Genomic DNA, 21,500 nt, shown 5'->3' with positions numbered 1-21,500 from the left:
CAGCTTGGAGGCAGCTACTCAGAGAATCCCTGCTTCCCATACAAGGTAAATGGGGCTCAAAGGGGCTCAGTGTCTTCCCCAATCCCATACAAATTGCCTTGAATCCATGGTCCACCTCAGAGCCCACACCCACTCTAGGACCTCTGGGCTCATCCTCTCCCAACCTTTCACAAGAAAGTTCTCATTAGAAGAAAAGTGTTTACTATGAGGGCCCTGACTCCATGCCACCACCTTTCATCAGCTGCTGGCTGTGGGCAGGGCACAGAGCCACGTTCTAGACTGACACTGTCCTGGCAGCCGTTTTTCCGTGTGAGGACGGGTTTGCAAGTCCCATCTGAACACTAACTCCCCCTCGTCACATGGGTTTCTACGGTTTGACAAAAAGCCGAGCTGCCCCCATGTCCTGCCTCCACCTCAAGCCTGCTGTCCTTCCTCCACACGGGGCACCAGCCAGGGGCACTCTGGGCGGAACTTGAGGTCCCAGGGCTACGGGCAGCAGAGGATGCATGAACAAAGTGACCTGCCTCCAAACACCCTCACTCCCATGGCCATCAACCCCGAAATGAACCACCACTTTATAAACATCCAGATCCTAGCCAGGCCTACTTTAAAATTACATTTTATTTCTCTTTGTGAAGATTTGTTGTTTCTTTTTTAAAAAAAATTTAATTTTACATATTCTTCAAGAGTCTTGTGCCTCCTGGTAAGTGCATTGGTTTGTTTTCACAGTACTCTCCATGACCACGGATAGTCCTTATTGCTGGAGGAGTGTGTCCACACCAGGGGAGAGGGACACCAGGGGGATTGGGGACCCAGGTGAGAAGCCCAGTGTCTGTGCTCCTGATAGGGAGGAGGCCCAGGGACCAGACCCAGGCTAAGCCCAGTGTCCTGGGCCAGACCTGCGGCCTCTCCAGGGCCTTTCCAGCCCTGTCTCCAGAAGGGCCAGGAGGGTCAGAGAGAAAGGGGTGCAGGAGGGGCGGGATGAGTCAAGGAGCAAGGTGAGCTGGGGCCCAGGCATGCAATAGGCCAGGGGAGGCAGCCAGAGTAGCTTTGCCCCCTCCTAGTGGGCACAGCACTGGTCCCTGGCAAGAGGGCTTGCTCACACTCAGCAGGTACATGTTTGAGGGACTCGGCCCACAACAGCTCAGGACCACTCATTACTGTCCTCTCCTGCTCCCACCCCTAGGGCAGTAAGAACCCCTTAGTGATGACCCCACCCAGAACCTGAACTCCAGCCTCCGACCCCTCACCCAGGGCCCTTCCTCCTTTTTTTAGTGCAAGAAAGACCTGAGTGCAGAGAAGGGCCGCTCCATTAGGAGGTCAGGTCCTGTCCACAGCAGCAGGATGCCGGCAGCCTAGCCCCTCCCAGGCCCTTCCCTGGGAGGTAGAGCTGGGACCCATCATCCCCCCTCACTTGAGGCTATGGTCTCTCTGGGTGACGGGGTCTCCGTACACACCCAGGGGAACAGGCAGTTTCCAGGGGAAAATCTTGGGCCTGACAAAGGGGTTCCCCATGCAGCACACTGGCGACACAGACGTGTTTCTGGTCTGGTTGTTCCAAGATAGCTGTGGACCTGCTATCAGGAGCAGGGCTGGGAGACAGATGGGACGTTAAGCACCCCTTGACTAAGTTACAATGCCACGTGGATAAAGGAGCAGATCAAGGTGACCCACATCCTCCCACGTTGTCACTGGGACTCCTACAAGTGGCTCATCTGCAGCAGAAATGAATTATTTTTCTTTTCTGATGATTTTCTGTACTTGGGTATTATTAATTCAAATGCAGGGCTGGGTAAAGTAGCTGTGGGGTTCAGCAGGTTTGAGGAAGGGGGCTTCTGTGGGGTAACCCCCATCTGCAGGCAGGCATCAAGGCAGACATTACTAAGAAAGCTTAGTGTCGCTCAGGACCATCCTAGGGCTCTGCAGGGCCCTGGAACCGAGGGATAGTGGCCCTCTGGACTAGCCACACTGTCAACCAGCCTCTGGAGCGGCCCCAATGCCTGTCAACTATGTCCCCATGTAACCCCCGACAACCCCCTGGTCTGCTTCACAGTGGGGCACCTGTGATGGCCTTTCTGGCCTCTCCCCAGATCCAGGACCGCCTATCCTGGGTGCCCCCCTCGGCAGCTTCCCCCCACCTCCAACACTGGTGCCCAGAACCTGTCTGCAGCTTCTCCCAGAGTACCTGGGAGGGGCATCCCCTGAGAAGGAGCCAGTAGGAAAGTTGCCTGCCTTCCTTACCTTCAGACTAAATCTGGCTCAAGGTGGCCCTCCAGGCATTTGGGGCCAGTGTGGACAGAAAAGGAAAAGCTATAAACCCTTAGATGTGCCGACGGACGCATCCGTGGCTGGGTGCTGAGGACTGAGATGGCGAGAACCACTGAGGCTCAACCCTCTCTCTCTCCTCCCAGATTTACCCCAGGCAAGTTAAGGCTGACAGAAGAGAGACCAGAGAAGCAGCCCCAGCAGATCTACCCCAACAGAGCGCACAGGTACCTCTGCAGGTATGGTGGGGTGGAGGTTTCCCACCAGAGCCTGAGAGAAGGGGCTCTGCAGATGGTTACTCTCAGTTTCAGCAGAAATAAAAGAACAAGTAGCTGGTTTTAGGTCTAAATATGTCCCCCTGCCCCTCTGCCAGGACACCTGGGAGCAGGGCACAGGTGCCTCTCTGCTCCCTGGCCCTGCCCCCTCCTTCACCTGTAGCCGAAAATAATCTGGTAGAAAAGAGATCCTGCTTTCTTTGTCTGTTTTGGGCTTTTTTCCTTTAAATTTAGCTTAAGGCAAAAGTTTGGCAAAGCGAGTCTAGGTAAGGCCGCGTGACAGAGGACGAGGGGAGCTGCCATGGGGGGCCGCCACTCACAAATCAGCAGCAGGTGCCGGTCAGTGTCACGACCAGCTCCGCCTCCTCCCGCCCCTGAACCTCTTAAAGAGGTGTTTTTAAAAAAAGAGAGAGAGAGAAGAAGAACTGAAAAAGCAGTTGTTTCAGGGAGTTTTGCAAAGTGAATGATAGAAACTGCCAGGAAAGGAGACTCAAGGTGAAGGGGGGACGTGGGGTTGGGTGTCCCGGCCGGGCCTCCCCCTCCCCGAAAGGAAGCAGGTGCCAAGAGGGCTGGGGAAGGCCATCCCGGGGCATTTGCACAGTGAGATCCGCCCGCTCGAGAAGGCAGAGTGGTTGTATTTTGCTGAATGACTGAAGAGTCCGTGTGGGTGTTGTTGGAGCAGTGTTATTATTTGAGTCTATGGCCTAGCAGGGCACCCTGGCTGTTACCGGTGCTTGGGCGGGATCACCACCAGTGGCTGCCCGTACTTGGGCCGCCACATGAGGACCTGAGCATCGTTGGCATTGGGCTTGACCAGGGCGCTGGGTGGTATCGGCTCGTTCTTGCTTAGGATTTTGGGCTGGTCCTGGGCGATGGGCTCCCGCAGCCTGGCACGCTGGCCCAGGGGGCGGTTGGGGTTCACCTCGATGCTGAGCTGCATGCGCCAGTGCAGCGTCTGTAAAATGATCATGTCATTGGTTGAGGTGTTGGTGGCCACCAGCCACGTGGTGAAGCTCTGGTCCCGGTAGATGTTGGTCAGTTTGGCCACGTTGCTCTCACTGACGGGCACGGCCCATGTGACGCTGGGATAGAAGTTGTCGTTCATGCTGATGATGAACTTGGAGTCTCTCTTGGTGGGGCCTACAATGGTGCATGTCTCTGTGGTGTTGCCGTACCAGGGGTAGTTCACCCCATCCGAGTCACTAATGGCCTCGATCTTGCCCTCCTGGAGGTCTGGGAGCTCCCAGCTGGACCTGAGGACAGGAAGGCCAGTTTACTCAGTCAGCCACCCACAAGGCTACGTCCCGGGGGGCCAGACGAGAAACAGACATCCACTGTCACGTCTGGGCTCCCCCAGACACAGCCCCCGTCAAAGCCACATCCTGTTCTCCTGCATCATCTCATATCGGTCATTACTACTAGTCCTATAATAATAGCTCCTAGACAGAAGAGGACGCCAGCCTGTCGAATAGCTCCGAGGACACTCACTCCCGTGTGGCCAAGGGGACAGCACCATCTGGGGAGCCCACCCCTCGGACACTCATCAACAATCACGTCCATCCCGCCAGACAGACACAACAAAGCCGGGGGTGAGGGTGGCTTTTTCCCCGGTAGTGGGGCCCAGGACCCAGGCAGCTTGGCTTCGTCCAGCACTGCTTCCACCTGAGCACCTATAATACCAAAGCTCAGGACATTTTCCACCCAGAATCCTGCACAACCCAGTAGGCCAGCAGTGCTCTCCAGGATATACTACTTCACAAAACACACTCCTGTTCACAGCAGCATTATTCACGAGGGCCAAAAGGTGGAAGAAACCCAAGTGTCCATTGACAGGAGAATGAATAAACAAAACAGGGTCTAGCCACACCACGGAATATTATTCAGCCCTAGAAAAGAAGGAAATTTGTGATGTACTGTGACACGTCTAAAGCCCAAGGACATCATGCTGAGTAAAATAAATCAGACACAAAAGGATAAATACCATATGATTCCACATATATGAGCTCCTTGGGGTGGTCAAATCATAGAAACAAAATGCAGAACAGTGGTTGCTGGGCGGGGGAGGAAGGGGTCCACATTTCACAGTGCAGAGTTCCAGGTGGAGATGGAAAACTTCTGGAAACAGACACACGATGATGTGCGTGTACTTAATGCCACCAAACTAAAAAATAGTTAAGATGGCCATTTTCGTCAGGTGTATCGCATTACCATAAAAAGATGCACCCCTCTACCCAAATGCGTCATTTAATATGAGCAATTAGCAAATCTGGGGCCCCTCTGTGAGGGATGAATAGGAATGCGATGTTGTTCATTTTCCTGCTTATTTCCTTTCTGTTTTGTGTTTATTTCATTGAAAAAGTCACAAATTAGGGTAACACCTGCCTACTAGGCCACCTCCTGCCCGGGGCCCTGAGCTCATCAAAGTCCAAGGGAACTGGGGCAGCAGCTCAGACGACCTCCCATGTCTGAAGTCCCCACCAGCCACCAAGGGCCCCCAGGCCACAGCAGCCATGAGCGGGTGGTGGCGGGGGTGAGCCTGCTGATCTGGCTCCCCTCTCAGGTAGGGGCCATGGGCCAGAGAAGGAGATTAGGGCCCCTGTCCTGGATTTCTTAGAAGTCCATGCCTTTGGCCCACTTGTACCCAGATGGCCAGAAGGCACCCCCTCTGTCCTCTCACAGTGGCTGTAATCACTTGCAAAAGGGTTTGTGTTTTTTTAAGGCAGAAAGTAGGACATCTGCATGGCCCAGTCCATTAGCCTCTGACTCTTGCCCTCAGCTTAGGTCATTGAGTTCAAGCCCTCAAATAATAATAATTAATAATTATAATAATAATAAGGCAGAGAGTAAAGTTACAAAAGGAGTTTTGCTCTTCCATGGCCCCCTTTCACTGCCCAAGAGCTGGCTTGTTTTGAGGGGGTGGGAATCAGCACCAGAAGGTGCTCTCTCCCAGCCTCAGGTTTGCTTCCCTCCCCCAAGCCCCAAATGCCCAAGCCTTGGCTCGGTCACAGCCAGGTGATGGTCCTTGTGAGCTGGCAGACAAGCCGTGTCTCACATGGGTATTACTCAGAACCAGGCCCCCAGGCATCTGTCCTCAAATCATCACAGGCCAACATGGGCTGTCTCCGCTCCCAGGAGTCCCAGTCCCACTCACCACCCCACCACACCCCTGGCAAGGTCGGGGAGCTCAGGTAAGAGCACAGATCCTGGGGAACACAGACCAGCCTGGATCTAGTCCCGATCCAGCGACAAGCTCTAAGTCACAAATCTCCGATCCTCTGTTTTCTTATAAGTTAACTGTTGATAATCCTACCCACCTTGCAAGGTTTTTGTGATGATTAAATGCATCAGTATAAATGGCAATACATGGAAGCTTCCAGAAACCATCTGAGGGAGACATTTACAGGGGTGCCAGCCCTGACTGACCTGAAGCTTCTTTGGCCTCAGTTACAGTTTTTGGACATACATGCATGAAAGGGAATGGATTCCATATAGTTATTGCGTCCTCTAGGAATGACATCGGACTTCAAGGCAGACCCTCCATCCTTTGCTCCACGGCACAAAGGGGCGAGCAGGGGCTGCGGCCCTGCACACACTGAACCTTCTCCTTTTTGCACAGCAGAGATACTCTAGGTAGGCTTTGTTACACAGAGGCCACTGAAAGGTGTGAGCAAGTGTCCCAGGACCACGCCTACACACAAGTGCTCAGCCAGTGGATCGACTAGGGGTAGAGGCATTTTGTTAAGTGCAGATGCACCTGTTTCTGCCCACAGTTCACAGACTTTGATCCCATCTGCCCCCATCAGCCTTCTCTCCAGATCCCAGGGTGGCTTATGTCCACCTTTGCACAGGTGAGGAGAACACACTGGTCTCCCTTGCATCTACTACCCCCTTAATCTGTTCACTGGCTTTTGCTGTCTTCCGGGCATGACCAGCTAAAGAACTTGGGGGATTCAGTGCAAAGCAAAAACTCAGTATCATCTGTTCAAAAATTAAGAATTTCCATGCGGCAACAGCAGAGCACTGAACCATGTTAGGGGCCCTTCGGAGTCCGGGCCCAGGACAACCACACAGTCTGCACATCCAGGAAACTGACCTGCTGCCGTGGGCCGCCTGTCACACTGCTGCCTTCGTCCTCATAAGTGTGTGACTCCAAAGGACAGCAGGCAAGGCCAGGCTTGAAGCTGGACTTCAGAATGCTCTGGGATCTGCTCACATCACATCAGCCTCCCTCACACCTGTTCCTGCAGCAGTCCCCATCCGTCATCCACTCACCAAACATTTGCAGAGCACCCATCATCACTGTTTGCAGAGCAAACCGGAGGTCCCTGCACCCTCCAGGCACCTGGCACCATCCTTGATGCTTCCTCTCACCTCTGGATGCCCCATTTCTCCTTGCCTTCACCCTGGCCAGGACCTCCTCCCAGGTCTCCCAGCCTCTACCCCTGCCCTCCTGCAACATTCCCCAAAAGCCTGAGTGATCTTTTAAAAACACCAATCTGGGCATCCCTGGTGGCTCAGCGGTTTAGCGCTGCCTTCAGCCCAGGACGTGATCCTGGAGACCCGGGATCAAGTCCCACATCGGGCTCCCTGCATGGAGCCTGCTTCTCCCTCTGCCTGTGTCTCTGCCTCTCTCTCTCTGTTTCTCCTGAATAAATAAATAAAATCTTAAAAAAATAATAATAAAAACACCAATCTGTTTTACCATCCCTGCCTCCAACCCTGTTAAACCTACCACAGCTCCTCGTGGCCCTTAAAGTTGATGCAGTCAAACCCCAGGACCCCTTGTGCTGCGTGTGCATGTGCATATACAACACACACAGAGACATGCCCTCCCCAGGCTCCAGGCCCACCAGTACTCTCAGTTCCTCTAATGGGTCATGCCTCTCCTGTCACGGGGCCTTCTGCCAGGAGCAGTGCCCCTCCTCCTCCTGTGCCAGCCAGTGATACTCATGGCTCAGCCCTGGAGCCCCCCTGGGAAGCCCACCCTGACCCTACCCCCAAGGCCAAGTGGCCCCACATTGGATGCCACTCAGTCCTCGTCCTGCTGCTTCCTGGAATAGGCACAGGACTGATTAAATAATCATGTGATCGTTTGTTGATGATTTCAAGAGGGCAGGGGCCAGGCTTCCAGGATGTGCTCTGGTGCCTGGCCTGGAGTCAGTGACTGTGAGCAGCCTGCCCAGTCTCTCCTTCTGGGCCTGGGCCCCATAAGGGGGTCTCCTTACTGAGTTTAGAGTGCCTCAAGCTGCTTGTATTTGTGCACTGTCTCACCTAGAACAGCTGCCACTCAAATAGCCACTACCAGCACGGGGTCACCCCTGCAGAGATACCTGGTGACGGTGGTCACATTCCCTAAGCACGTTGGATATGCTAGGCATCTGGGGCATATACATCCGTCCATACAGTGCTTCTCCTCAACCACCCTGGGGCCAAGACCAGAGAGCACGTTTTATAGAAGAGGCTTGCAGACAGTAGAGGCCTAGCTCAAGGTGACACAACCACAAGGCCACCAGGCCACAACCTGCAGCTGCAGTGAGTTCTTCCCCAGCAGCTCCCACAGACCCTCACTCAACAAACACATGCATACACACATATGCACACATACACACATGGACACACACACGGACACAGACACACATCCACACACGAATTTATGCATACACACACAAGCTCTGAGTGGCCCAACTGACCGAGAATGTGAGTCTGAAGGGGTTATAGAAGGGCCTTCCCTCGGGGCGCCTCAGTGGCTCAGTCAGTTAAGCATCAGACTCTTGTTTCAGCTCAGGTCATGATCTCAGGGTCCTGGGATTGATCGGATTCAGGCTCCACACTCAGTGGGGAGTCTGCTTGGGATTCTCTCTCCAATCTTTAAAAAAAAAAAAAAAAGGCCTTCCCTGGAGACTGAGGAGGGATGGAAGCTGTGCTGTGCTGACGGGCAACCATGAGGGCTGGGGAGTACTACTCTGTGGCTCCAGGCCCAGCTCCCTGCCAGGACTGGCCCAAGGCAGAGGCCCCTTGGTGGAAGGTGAAGGAACCCAAGGATGCCCAGGGCAGTGCCTTGGAGGGCAGGTGGGACCTGTACCTCTGTGATATTGGGAGACAGCAGCATACCTCTCCCATTGGCTCCAGGAAGAGCCCTGCCCATGCCAGGCAGAGGTGGTGAGCCGGTCCTGGGCGCTCTTCCCGGAATGGATGGCCCCTCGCACCCCAAGGGTTCCCCACCTCTCCCAGGGCTCTGACTGCATTTTGAGTCCTGAACCCCAGAGCCAGACTGGCCCAGCCCACCAGGCCTCAGAGCAGAGTTTCCAAACTTTACATCTCTGTTCATATTGGTCCTGTCTACATATCTCCTGTATTATTAGTCACTTAAATTTTTCTTTAAAATCAATCATTTTTTAAAAACTACATTTAGTTTTTTCCTAAGAAACACATTGAAATAATGTGTTGGGTATGCTAGATATATTTTTTTCTCTAATATAATTAGAATAATTATGTTGCTTTAAATTCAAATTATACTTAGGCTTAACTGAGTTCACTTAAATATTATTTCATATCCCACAATGGTGCCCATTGGATGCTCTGAGAAATTCATTCACAGACAAAGATTTGAGGCTTGAGGGCAAGAGGGCTGCCTGCACCAAGGCTATTCTGCCCATACTGGCCTCAGGGCCCCAGATGGGTCATATGGGCACTTAGGGCTTATCTCTGCACCCCCCCACACACACACACACCAGTTTTACAGATTTCACAGTTTTGTACAATTTGCAAAAAGTGTAAATTCTGTAAAAGTTTGCAACTGGGAACCCAATTTCCCGACTTCTGCCCCATGTGGCTGCCCACTGGGCTGGCCCCTTCCCACCAGGCACCTGCTCTTTGAAGAAGGGTCTGGAGGTGTCCCCCCTCCCTGCCTGCTCCCAGGGTTCTCCCCAAACTCCAATCCTTCTGGGGCATGGCCTTCCTCTTTGTCCAGGCCATAGACCCCAGCCCCCCGGAAAGGACCAACGTGCCTGTATAACTTGAGTTTTTAATTATAAAACCTGTGCTTTACTTTTTTTTTTTTTTTACATTTTATTTATTTATTTGAGAGAGAGCGAGAGAGAGAGCAAGCATGAGTTGGGTGGAGGGACAGCAGAGGGAGAAGGAGAAGCAGACTCCCCACTGAGCAGGAAGCCGAATGCAGAGCTTGATCCCAGGACACCAGGATCATGACCTGAGTCAAAGGCAGACACTCAACCACCTAAGTCACTTGGGTGTCCCAAAAGCTGTGCTTTTCTTTAAAAAAAAAAAAAAATGTAGAGAAGAGTATAAAGTGAGAAGCAAAAGCCGTATCTTCTATGCCTTCCCCCACCTCGTTGAGGTTACTCACCACATTACACTTTGGTAAACATCCTTCTAGACCTCTCTCTGCACAGACACACAGTACATGTTCCCACTCACGGGGTTCTCTTTTTAACAAAAATGGGTTTCTACCCCACATATTTTACAACTTCTGTAAAGAAAGAAAATGCAACACTATGATCATGTTCCCCCATGGCAGCAGCTCTGTCTCTGCCTCATCCTTCACAGTGGTCTCCCCATCTTCTGCACTGTACACAGACTGTAAGTCCCTGACCCCGAGGTGGGCACTTGAGTGGCGCCTGGCTCTCTGCAATTACAAACAGTGCTGGAGTTTTCAACCTCATACTTACATCCTTATGCCCTGGCTCTTCTGTTGTGCATTAGGCAAATTTTTTTTTTTTTGGGTCAGGAAATTTTTTTTTTAAACGCCTACTGTATGTCAGGCACAGGGCCAGGTGCTCCAAGTCTCTATAAGACAAAATCTACAAGCAGAACAGCACTGAAGGGCATGTATGTTTGAAATTGTCTGAGATCCAGCCAAACTCATCACCTTCCAGAAGCTGCCTATGTTGTATCCCTGCAAACGGCGCATGAGGCTGTCCACTTCCCCCTTCCCTGACATAGGGCATGAATGATCAGGTTCATTTTTACCCAGATCTGATCAGCAAACAACAGAGGATCTCAGGATTTAATTTGTTATTTCCCTGATTACTATGGCTGTCAGGTCCCCCCTGGCACATCTCCGGGAGCAGCCAGCTTTTGTTTTCAGCACTCGGAAGGTGAGGGTTGGGGCTATCACTTGGCCAGGGCTGGTCCATGGGGAGCTCTCTCTTGCCTAGGCCATCCCCCCACTTCCTCCTACCCTAAAGCCTGGAAACAAGGACTTCCCTCTCCTACGCACACCGCACACCGCCCTTGCCTCCGCCAGGGCCCAGCAGTTGGGGGAGGCCGCCTTCCGGTCCCAGAGAGGAAGCTTCATCCTCGATTGTTCTACGCGGGCCCGCGGCTGCAGGAAGAGGCCACATGGTCCCCTGCTGGAGCAGAGCAAGACCCCTTGGGCAAGTGGCCTCAGCTCTCAGAGGTTGTTTCCTTGTTATAAAAAGAGGACCCCATGAGGTCCTGGGGAGACAAGAGAGGAAGGGGAGCCAAGGCAGCTGTGTACAGCACCCAGCTCCACTATATCCACCCCACCGCCTGAGGCTCCTTCCCACCAGCCTCCCAAAGGGTCCTGACGGCAGGTGTCACCACATGTTCTGGCTGGACAGACCCTTCCTTGCAGGTCTCATCACTCACGGCTCTCACACCATAGGCGGGTCTGCGAAACCCAACCCAGAAGAGAGCTCAGCTCTACTACAGCAATCTTTCTGCTGACTCCGCCAGACACCGCAGGATTAATAATGCACTAGTAGTAGCTCTGCCATTGACAGGCCCATGGACGGAGTGCACGGAATGCACCAGGCACTGTGCTGAGCTCTTACCACACATCATCTCATTTATTCCTCGCAACAACCCAGGGAGGAAAGGACCATTCTCCCCACCTCCTAGATGGGAATAGAGAGGCTCAGGAGGGTTAAGAGACCAGCCCCAATTTCGCAGCATTAGTGCGGGGTCCACTAGGATCCACATCCTGCCAGACCAGGGTGTGGGGAGGTGGCACCGTCCACCCACAGTGCCCCTCTCTGGAGCTGTTCTCCCCCCCTTCACCCCCAACTAGCCCTGGCCTTGGCCTCAGCCATGCGCCAGCCTCCCTGGGGGCTCCAGAGGAGGGCAAGCTAGGGACAATGTGAAGCGTCTCCCACACAGGCTAGAAATTGTGACTTGTCACTTAGAAGGCTGTGCCAGCTGACAGGTGGCGGTTGAGGAATCGTGGAAGATGGGGTTGTGGAGGCAGGTGTCTCCAACAGTTTGGAGGGGAGGTGGCTTTTAAAGTAATGTGGGTTGGACGAACACCATATAGAATCCTGTGAAGCTGGCACGGAGAGACTCGCCATTTTATAGCTCTCGTCTGTAGGAGTCAGGGTATTACTGAGGTGGTGTGCATGATTGTTCCGCTTCAAATAGTTCAAACCCAGGATGTCATTCTAAAAAGTTCTCCTAGATTAGAGATTAATTTTAAGCAGGGATAACGTGCAGGGGGTATTACGGGCTTTGGTTAAGTATTTGGAATTAATATTTTGAATACAAGCCCATTTGTAAAGGACAGAAGCCCTCACCTTCACCTTTGCCACCTGGCTGCCCTCTCTCCGGGACCACTAAGGCCCAGGGCGTGGGTTTCATTTTAATTATTCCGATTGTGAGGGTCTAGTCTTGTGGTTCTCAGTCAGGGGTGACTCTGTACCCCTCCGGAGGACACAGGCAATGTCCGGGGACAGTTTGGCCATCCCAGCAGGGGTGGAGTGCTCCTGGCATAAGGTGGGCAGAGTCTGCAGTGCGCAGGATGGGGGCAGCTGTGGCCCGCCTGTGGTCTCTGCTCCATCCCACCTGACCACCCCTCTCTTTCTGTCATATCTCGGGGCTTATAAATATGAAAAAGCAGAGTTTGGGGTTGGGAAGCACCTAAAATGCTTCCATTTACACTCAAGAAGGGGCAGACATCGGGCTTTCTCTAAAGGAACCCTTCTCGTTTCCAGAGAGTGCTGGTTGGATACCGAGCTCTGCCCACAGATCAGAGGAGCCACATTCTCTGGTAATTCCACTTTTTAATACGATTCCACCGATTAGTACTAAGTCGAGCCGCTTCCAACTCAGGGTCTCAACCACAGGGTGATCACCCAGAGCTGTCCTCTCACGGGGAGCTCTTTCCTTATCCCCCCTGACAGCTGACACATGGCACAAAGTGAGGAGCCAGGGCCCCAGAGCCAGCGTGGTTGGTTCTTCTGCCCCTGGGCCTGAGCCCGGGAGGGATAGGTGCACATGGCCCCTGCCAGGGAGCCTTAGTCTCTGCCCTCTCTCAGGGGCTAGTCCTGCCCAGGCTGGGAGTTCGGGCCCAAGAAGGATGGGTTAGGGAACACAGGCCGCCCCTCCACCAATGCACTGCCATGCTGTAAGAGGTGCCACAGGGAGGGGCAAGGAAACATAAGGGAAGCCAAAGGAGAGCAAAGACAACGGCCTTCAACTTCCGAAAACTCAAATCATCCATGACTTGGACTATTTTTAAACGTTTAAAAGTGGGCGCTGTGTCAAAGAGGGAGACCCGGGCTCCAAAGAAACTTCAGTACCAGGAGAGGTTTGCACCTGTCTGGGTTCTGCAGTCTCAGCTGGGGTTCTGAAGGCCTTGCAGACTTGAAGGCTCACCCCTGGGGTTAAAAGAATGATGGTCACGGTAACAACAACATTTAAGATGACAACCCGGGGCTTGGCGCAGTGCCGACCACCCGTCAAATGTCACCTCCCCTAATTCTCACAATAAGGGGGGGCGGGGGGAGGGGGAGGGCTGTAACTGGCCCTGTTTGCAGACAAGGAAACCAAGGGCCAGAGTGACTAAGGTCACACCCTGGAAAGTGGCAGAGCCTGGACTCCTGCCCAGGTCTGCTTGACTGCAGTCTAGGTGTGCACCAGGCACCTCTAACCAGGAACCAAGGGCTGGCACAGAAAGGAAAAGTCATCTCAGGTCTCCAGCCTCAGGCCCGGCCTGCTCCTCACCACTGCTCCTCGCCACTGCACACTGTGTCTGTCTCAACCTCCACCCCCCGCTGCCCCCCCCCCCCCCCCCGCAAGCAACTCTCCCCACTTCCTTCCTCCTGGCCGTTCACTCACTTGCTCACTTGTTATCTTTCCGAAAGACCCTCTGCCTTCCCGCCACGTCTAGGGAAGAAGACGAGCTTCACCTGAAAGCCCTAGAAAAAACCTTTGTGTGTTGTCAGTTGTCCCAGATCCTCTACAAAGTCCAAGAAAGCTTCCAGCTTAAGTAAGGCTTCCTCAGAAAGTCCACACTGAATAACTAAGAGTCAGGTTTCCCTTCTTACAATGGAAAGTCAGCCCCCGCCTGGGTTCCCAGCCACTTTTGAGAATTAAAAGGCTTTGGGTATAGACATCAGGTTGACAAAGGGACATGCCCCCCCCCATGCACCTCTGTGGGGTGATCTTGGTTACACCCTCGTTCTATACTTTACCACCTCCTTCTTGTTTCCCTCCCAACCTCAGAGGTGCCCCAGGAGTCATTAAGTGGAGAACCGACAAGATCTGGCATCCTGCCACCCTCCATCCCCTCTTCACCCCCTCTAATTTCGGGGGTCACCCAAGATGCTCTGAAATCAGTGAAAGGGTCCAACTCCCAGGGAATCCCCTGCTCCACTCCTCACCTGGAAGAACTGGGAAGCAGTGTGCAGGCCATGCACCCCGAGAGGCCAGCTACAGGGGGATTGTCCACAGCCAGGCCCAGGCGCAGGTGGGGGGCTCCCCTCAGGGCCTGCCTAGCTCTCTCAGAGACTTGTGCTCCAAAAGAGCTATTTTCACCGTCCTATCTTAGGGCGGCTGTGAAAGCTAAGTTGCTTTCCTTTCTGTCTATACCGGGGATGACCATCTCTGGGGCCAGAGAACATGCCAGGAAAGAAGACTCAGGCCTCCTGTGTCCTGCACCGTGACATGCATTGTCCTGGGAACATTCTGGAGACCAGGCTGGAGAGAAGAGGCCAGTAGGCTCCTCTCAGCCTTCTGGACACTGACACTGGATGTCTACATAGAAGGGCCTCCTGCCTTGGGGAGAGAAAAACGCTACTCCGTGAAGCAAACTAGATTTCTAAAACTAGCCACCCTCTCAAATGAAACAGCATACACTGTAGGAATAGCAAAGCGTGCCCCCAGGTCCCGATGTGCCTATGAAAACACTCCAGAGACCAGATCAAACCCAGCACAGAGCACTGTACGAATAACCCCCATTCTCATTCCGAGTGTCCGCCATAGCTGCCTCCCTGGGAGGCCTGAGCCTGGGGTCCAAGCCTCAGCCTCTCGAATGGCCCCAGGACAGCATGCTTGTTTGCCAAAGAGACACCTGGTGGAATGCACCTCTGCTTTCTCAGCATCTTACAGGGAAGGACACAGGAACCCCCAGGGCCGGTGACCCCAGTCTGAATCAACAGGCAAACCCTTGAGGAGATCACCTGGCCAAGGAGGACTCAGAGGCCACTTCCATATCTGCCTAAAGCCTCCCTCCGGCCCCTCTCCAGCCCCGTAGCCCCCACACCCCAGGCCTCCAAAGTCCCCACCCCGAGCAGCCCCCTAAAACTTGCACCTGGGCCATACTCACATGCCCTGCTCCCCATACTGGTTGTAGAACTCCATGTGGCTGCACGCCTGAATCCAGCCGACAATCCAGGTCTCTTTCTTAGGGATGGGTGGCATGACCACCTGGGCCGAGGCACGGAAGTGGGGCGTCCGATAGCGCAGCACCACGCTGGAGGACTCATCGATGCTGGTGGGGATGGGGTCGATAGAGGCTTTCACATCAATCACCGTGATGCCTTCCCGGAAGACTCTGGCTTTGCCCCCGATGCTCTGAATACAGCCCATGGCACACAGTACAGCTCTGATCTCCAGGGAAGGCCAGCAGTCCCAGAGGAAACTGGGCATTGAAAGGATGGAGGCTGCCAGACCCAGCGCAGACAGGACTGCTCTCCAATCTCAAATCTCAAGACCGATATCCATAGGATAGAAAATTCACTGAGTGCAGGGGGTTTGCATATCACTATCTCGGGCCTGTTTATAAATAAGGACTTTGCTGCATTTCAAGAGCCCCAGGTTCTCTCTTCTTCTGCTAGCAGTGGACAAAAATCACCGATATTCTTTGGGTTTAAAAAAGGGAAAGTCTGGAGGCTAATGGATAATCATGTTGTTCAGACATCCAGCCCTTCCGTGCCTCACACGCGGGGAACGCAGCCCGGGGACGCTCCCTGAAGTCTTGGGGCGAAGAAGGCGAACGCCAGCAGACACATCAACGGGGAAGGCTCGTCCCCCTGCCGGTGCCGCTCGCTCGCTGCACAAGTCCGACTTCCTGGCCGCCCGCCTTCCGCACGCGCTCGCTCGGGGCACACGCGCCGGCCCCGGCCCCGGCCCCGGCCGCTCGCCCGACCGGGCCCAATCAATGGAAGAGCAGTTTCTGTCGGAGCGCGGAGGCCCTCGGGGGCGGCGCCGACCCGCGGCTTCCAGGAGGCGAGCGCCGGGCTCCCGCCGCCCGCGGGGTCCCCGTGGGCGCCCACTCGCGGGCGCGGGCCGACGCCCCCACGCGGGCGCACCGCGTCCCCCCGCCGCTGGGTTGCTGTCGCCGCCCGCCTCCCGCCGCCCGCCGCCCGCCGCCCGCCGCCGCGCGGGGCTCCGGGGCTGCACTCGGGCCGCCGCCTGGCTCGCCGCGGCCGCCGCGGACCTGGCGGGGGTAGAAGGGACAGGGCGTCAGGGCCCGCCTCAAAGTTGAACCGAACTTTGCTGCGGGGGGCGCGCGAGGCGGCGACGCGTGTGCGCGGGGCGCGGGCTGCGGCGCTGACGGCACAGCTCTGGGCGGTCTCCCCGGAGGCGGCGGCCCCCCCAGCTCCCGCCCGCCCCGTCAGTGGCGGCTGCACGACCGCGCGCACCAGCGAATAATCGCCGCCCGTGACATCTCCGCTGACACCCTCCCGGCCCAGGGGTGGCGTGGCGGGAGTGGGGGCGGCGACCGGTTGGCCCTGCAGTGGGCCGCGGGGACTTGCCGGCCCTGGCACAGCCCCCACCACCTCGCCACCGGCGCCGGCTCCGCTTCCCCGGCCGGGTCCCTCCGGCCCCCTGGGGGCGCAGTGTCACCCCGCACACCGGTCTGACCCGGCCGGGATCCCCCGACCCCGGAGGGCGCAGCGCCCCAGCCCCGCCGCGTCGGGCGCCTCTGTCCCCCCCCAGCCAGCCCCGAGCCGCCCCGGGTCCCCCGCGCGTCGGGCGCGCTCGCCGCCGCGGGGAACTTCGGCGCGCACGCCCCCACCCGGGCGGCGCCGCCGACTCACCTGCCCCTCGGGCCGCCCCGCGGGCCCCGGACGCCCCCGGCCCCCGCCGCGGGTTCGTCCTCGGGGCGTCCCCCCCTCCCCCGGGCAGTGTCCTTTGGCTCTACTGGGGTCCCGGGCGGCCGTGGGCGCCCCCGACCGCCACCTCCTCCTAGTTCGGGGCTGCCGGCGGGGTGGCCGGGGGCGGAGGGGTGAGGCTCGGGGCTCTCTCGCCCCCACCCCGCGCGCCCGCCTTATTTTATGATCATTGTGAGCGCGCTACCGCCGCTCAGCCCCGCGCCGCGCCGCAGCCGCCTGGCGCGCCCCGCGCTGCCTCGCTCCGCCGCAGCATCGGAAAGGCAACCAGGTCAAACTTTGCAGAAACTCAGCCCCTGCGCCGGCCTGGCCCCGCGTCCGCCCGCAGCCGCCGGCCGGAGCGCAGCGCACGCAGGCACCGCCACCCGCTCGCCGGCCGCGCGAGGATGCAGGTCCGCAGGCGGCGGCGGCGGCGGCGGGCGGCGCCGCCTCCTCCTCGCCGCCCGCCCTGCTCTCCACCCTCGCTCCCCGCACACAGCCCGCCCTCCCCCTGCTAAACCTCTCCCCGGCTCCCCCCCCACCCTCGCTCTCCCTCTGCAGCTTGTGGGGAGCTGAGCCTCTCCTTGCATAAACGACATTTCCTTTTTGGCTCGCCCCAGGAATTCTGGGTAGTGTAGTTCAGCTTCTGTCTCGGGTCCAGGTGGGCAGCCTCTCTGGGGAGGTCCTGGTATTGCACGGTCCTAGTATTCCTGGCCACGGTGAGGTGAGGCCGAGGCTGGGCGGAAGCAGTGCAGGGGCCCTGGGAGGCTCCAGGCCGGGAGGCTTGGGGTAGAGAAGTCTGGGGATAGGATCCCTGGGACTGAGCCTCTTGGCCCCCTGACAGGTGATCAGGCCCTTTGGGTCCCAGCTGTGATCAGTGTTATACAAGCTTCATTACTTCATCAGCCAGCAGCCAGAGGGAGGTCTCTTATGGGTACTTCACAGAGTAGGAATCCAAAGCTGGGGGACCCCAGAGACATGCCTGATACCCCACCCTGGCAGGTGTCCCAGCTGATACTGGAACCCCAGAAGTCTGAGTGCAGAGGTCCGAGGAGGGTTTGACCCTGGACAGCCCTGTGAACCTCCCTAATCGACCTCAGGCCAATAGCCCCACCCCCACTTACAATTTACTCCCCTAGGGAAAGGCCAGGTGGTTTGTGACATCAGAAAACCTGGCAAGCCACATTAGAGCAATGCTCTGCCTCCCCCCCCCCCCCCCCCCCCCCCGTGATTCTGACTTCCAAAGGTCCCCACAGCCAGCTGGGGAGCAGGTCGTTGGGCCATTCTCTAGCCAGAGCATCTTGAGTGCCAGTGAGGGCAGGAGCTGGAGAGGGAGGATTCCAGCCACTTTGAGGTCTCTTCTTTGAGGGATGATCAGCCAGGTCAGGTGATCTGTCACATGTCAACACCAGCCTAGACCACAGGTACCTTATTTCTCATCCTGTTGATGAGACCCAGGGAAGGTGGCCCTCATGACCTGTTTTCTGCTGCAGAGTAGAACCCCAGACAGCACAGGTCTCCCAGGGACCCCGTGTAAATGTCCATTTCCAGGATGATTTCCCTGGCCTCGTAATGCATACTGGTCTCTCCCAAAGCATTCTGCCCTTCTGGGACTCACTACAGCCCTCAACACCTCCTTTGCCACCAGATGATTATTATGCAATTCAGTTTATATGCAGGTAAGATATCCCTTGGGGATGTCTATCCCATCACCCCAGTACCCTGAACTGAGCAGACCCCACTGGCTAGGTACTCCCCGAGGTACAGATGCCATTCTGCTGACAAGGACTTGGGTGCTCTGTGAACATGTGCTGAGCTGCACACTTTTCTCATTTGATGTGAAAAGGACAGAGGCCAGAGCCTTAACCTTCTCAATAAATAGCCAAACCCCTAGAGATGATGCTGCCTGAGTACACACTGACCCTGAGAGGTGGGCTATACAGAGACCGTGGGGGGGCTGGGGACAGGAGCTCTTCAGAGTCTGGATTCCCAACCAGATCTGGCCAAGTCCAAAGCCCGTTCAATTCCTTCCTCCGGGGATGCTGCCCTTGCCAGCTGGGGCCAGCCCCTCTGAACAGGATGGAACTGACCCCTAGACATCCCTGTCTCTCGTGAGTCCCGCGGGAAGAGGTGCTCAGGTGCCCACTGGGTGAGGACTCTTGCAAAATAGAAGCCCCCTCCCTATTAAGCTCAGCCCCAGAGACTCCTCCCCTTACACACTCACACACCCATGCAGTCCTTTCTTTGTGAAGGCTAGCTTCGTGGGAGGAGGGCTGAGGCAGTGTTTGTGGACCTGTTTGCCAGGCTCTGAGCTGAAAAGTGCTCCCCGCAAGCCAGCCCTGACCTATGGAGGGTCTCTCCGGGCTGGGCTCTTGCACATACCCTGTCCTAGCTGCTGCTGGGCCCTTGAACGATCTGGCTGCTTCCCCAACTCTCAGGCCCCTCTGGCCCTCCAGCCTCCTGACTCAGTCTTTCTCCTGCTCAGCATTTTCTGGAGCTCTGTGGGTGTTGGGCACACACCCATGGCTGCCTCAGCATATGTGGAAGGCCCAGGGTGCATCCACATGTGTGTGAAGCACTGGCATCTGCAGAACAGAGGAAGGGGACATCTGGTGATAACATACCCAACACCATAGGGACACTTGCATTGCCCCCCCCCCCCCCCCGCTTCGCTGACCTTATCCCCTCCCCAAGACCTTGGTCTCCCTAGAATCTTCCGTAAAGTCTCCAGTGGATAGGAGAGAAGGACTGGGTGCACAGCCCCAGTGCCGGCCCGGAGATGAACTCCCCAAATGCCAACTTGGGGACCCAAAGTATGGTCCATCAATTCTGGCTGGGCATGTTGGCCCAGAGAGGCCATGGAAAACCAGCCATACAATAAATCAGAGATCAAAACTACATCACCCTGCCCAGCTAGGTTTTCATGTGCAACCCAAATAAGCCAAGATTTCCCCAAGGTCTGCGGAAAGACCTGGAAGATGCAGCTTTCTCCTCATGAGCATCACTGTAAACCATCACACATATCCTCTTCATGGCTCTCCACAGTGAACACACCATGCCATCCTGTAGCTGAGACACGGGAGGGTGGAGGGTGGGGGTGGGGCAGATGGTGGTATGGATTGCACTCAGCAGCCTGGCGCTAAGACCCAGAGGCTAGTGATTCAAGGTAGCAGGCTGCTCACTGGTGTCCCCCGTCGTTGGGGGTGGGGGTTGGGGGCTTTTATGGCCATAGTCTCAAGGCTCCTTCTCCCTCATTGGCCAACCTGTGTCTCAAGGCCAAAGCCAGTCCTTCAAGAGCTCTTGGCCTCCAAGGGTGTGGTCATCATGGGACTAGAAAGGCATTTCCCAGGAAGGAAAAGCCCTTGTTCTGCAGATGGTAATGTTAATGCTGGAATTCTGTTGCCCTGGGAAACAGGGTTCTCTCCTTAACTGTTTGGGACCAGACTGGAAGCCAGTGGTAAGGCTTGGAATGTCCACCCGGGGAAACAGTGAGCAGGGGTGGAAGGCCAGACAGATGGCTGGAGGCAGGGCACTGGGAGCCAGGAGGTGGATCCGGCTGCTGGCCCACCTGACATCACTGATGCACCCCACCTCTGTAGGGAGTGGGCTCAGGCCTGGCCCAGTGAGCAGGAACTGGTTGTCAGAGAGGGTCCCCATATTGGATCCTAGATCATTCCCCATTAAGAGGCAGTGGTATGATATGAGAAATGTCTGGGAGGCGCAAGACCAACTGCCCTGCGTGGCTGCCCATCTGGAGACAAAGTGCCTTTCCGGCCAGACATTCAGAACCACTTTTCTTCTAGGGTTGTGACTTCTCAGATGGCCCTTCCATCATCCGCACGTGCCTTCTTCCCCAGTACTGACTGGACATTTGTGCTCGGCTGGGCGCTCAGAGGACACTAGGGACCCAGCCTGGGCCAGGACAGACTGCAGGCGTGGTCCCCATGGCACTCACGTCCCGTGGGCCACAGAGACGTCAGGGCAAATCCAGGAATAATGAATGGAGGTATGAATTAATGTGAATAATATATAAGTACAGATTCATACTTGAAATGGTTACAAATAAGTATTGATTGCTGTAAATCAGATATACAGAGTAAATTGTTTTGATTTGTGTGTGTCCAGTGTTGAGCTTGGGGAAGGATAGGGTGAAGGTAACACTTCCAGCAGTGTGAGGGGTGTGATGTCGTGTGTAGTAAGCATAGTAGAGGAGGTTAGGGTGTGTGATTGAGGGTGTGAGTGTGTGATGGTGTGGGTGTATGTGACAGCACAGGTTTGTGCATCTCTTTGTGGGAGGATATATGTCACAGTTTTTGTGTGTGTGTGTGTGTGTGTGTGTGTGTGTCCCCGGGTGTTATATGTGCCCATGAGTGTGTGTGTGTGATGAACATAAGTGGTGTGGGTGTAAATGAGCAAGTGTGCTATCATGTATGACAGTGTGTGTGCCTTGTGTGAGGGTATGTCTGTATGAGCATGTGGGTGTATGAGTGTGCAGGATGGTGTGTGTGTCCCTCTGTGAGGGTATATATGAGCCTGTGTCTGTGGATGGGTGTGTGATGGTGAGCATAGCTGAGCGTGTTTTTGAATGTGAGTGTCTGTGAGAGTGTGC

At 55.7% G+C, this 21,500-nt stretch overlaps 1 protein-coding gene across 1 annotated transcript; it reads right to left on the bottom strand.

Moving 5' to 3' along the window:
* Window positions 1–609: 609 nt before the first annotated feature.
* On the bottom strand, window positions 610–16,107 carry FAM78A (family with sequence similarity 78 member A). Its single transcript, XM_055338072.1, has 2 exons — window positions 15,124–16,107; window positions 610–3,793 (listed from the first exon to the last, which is right to left on the bottom strand). The coding sequence occupies exons 1-2, from the start codon at window positions 15,444–15,446 to the stop codon at window positions 3,265–3,267; spliced, it is 852 nt and encodes a 283-aa protein (XP_055194047.1). The 5' UTR covers window positions 15,447–16,107; the 3' UTR covers window positions 610–3,264.
* Between the last annotated feature and the right edge of the window lie 5,393 nt (window positions 16,108–21,500).

Source organism: Nyctereutes procyonoides, unplaced genomic scaffold (assembly GCF_905146905.1).
Source record: "Nyctereutes procyonoides isolate TBG_1078 unplaced genomic scaffold, NYPRO_anot_genome, whole genome shotgun sequence".
Lineage (NCBI taxonomy): Eukaryota > Metazoa > Chordata > Mammalia > Carnivora > Canidae > Nyctereutes > Nyctereutes procyonoides.
The sequence above is the reverse complement of the archived record's forward strand: the minus strand, read 5'-3'. Positions and strand labels throughout refer to the sequence as shown.

Coding starts and splice junctions, on each gene's coding strand:
- FAM78A (XM_055338072.1), bottom strand. CDS start 15,446: ATGCCCAGTTTCCTCTGGGACTGCTGGCCTTCCCTGGAGATCAGAGCT. Junction 3,794..15,123: donor CAGTATGGGGAGCAGGGCAT/GTGAGTATGGCC, acceptor TCCTGTCCTCAG/GTCCAGCTGGGAGCTCCCAG.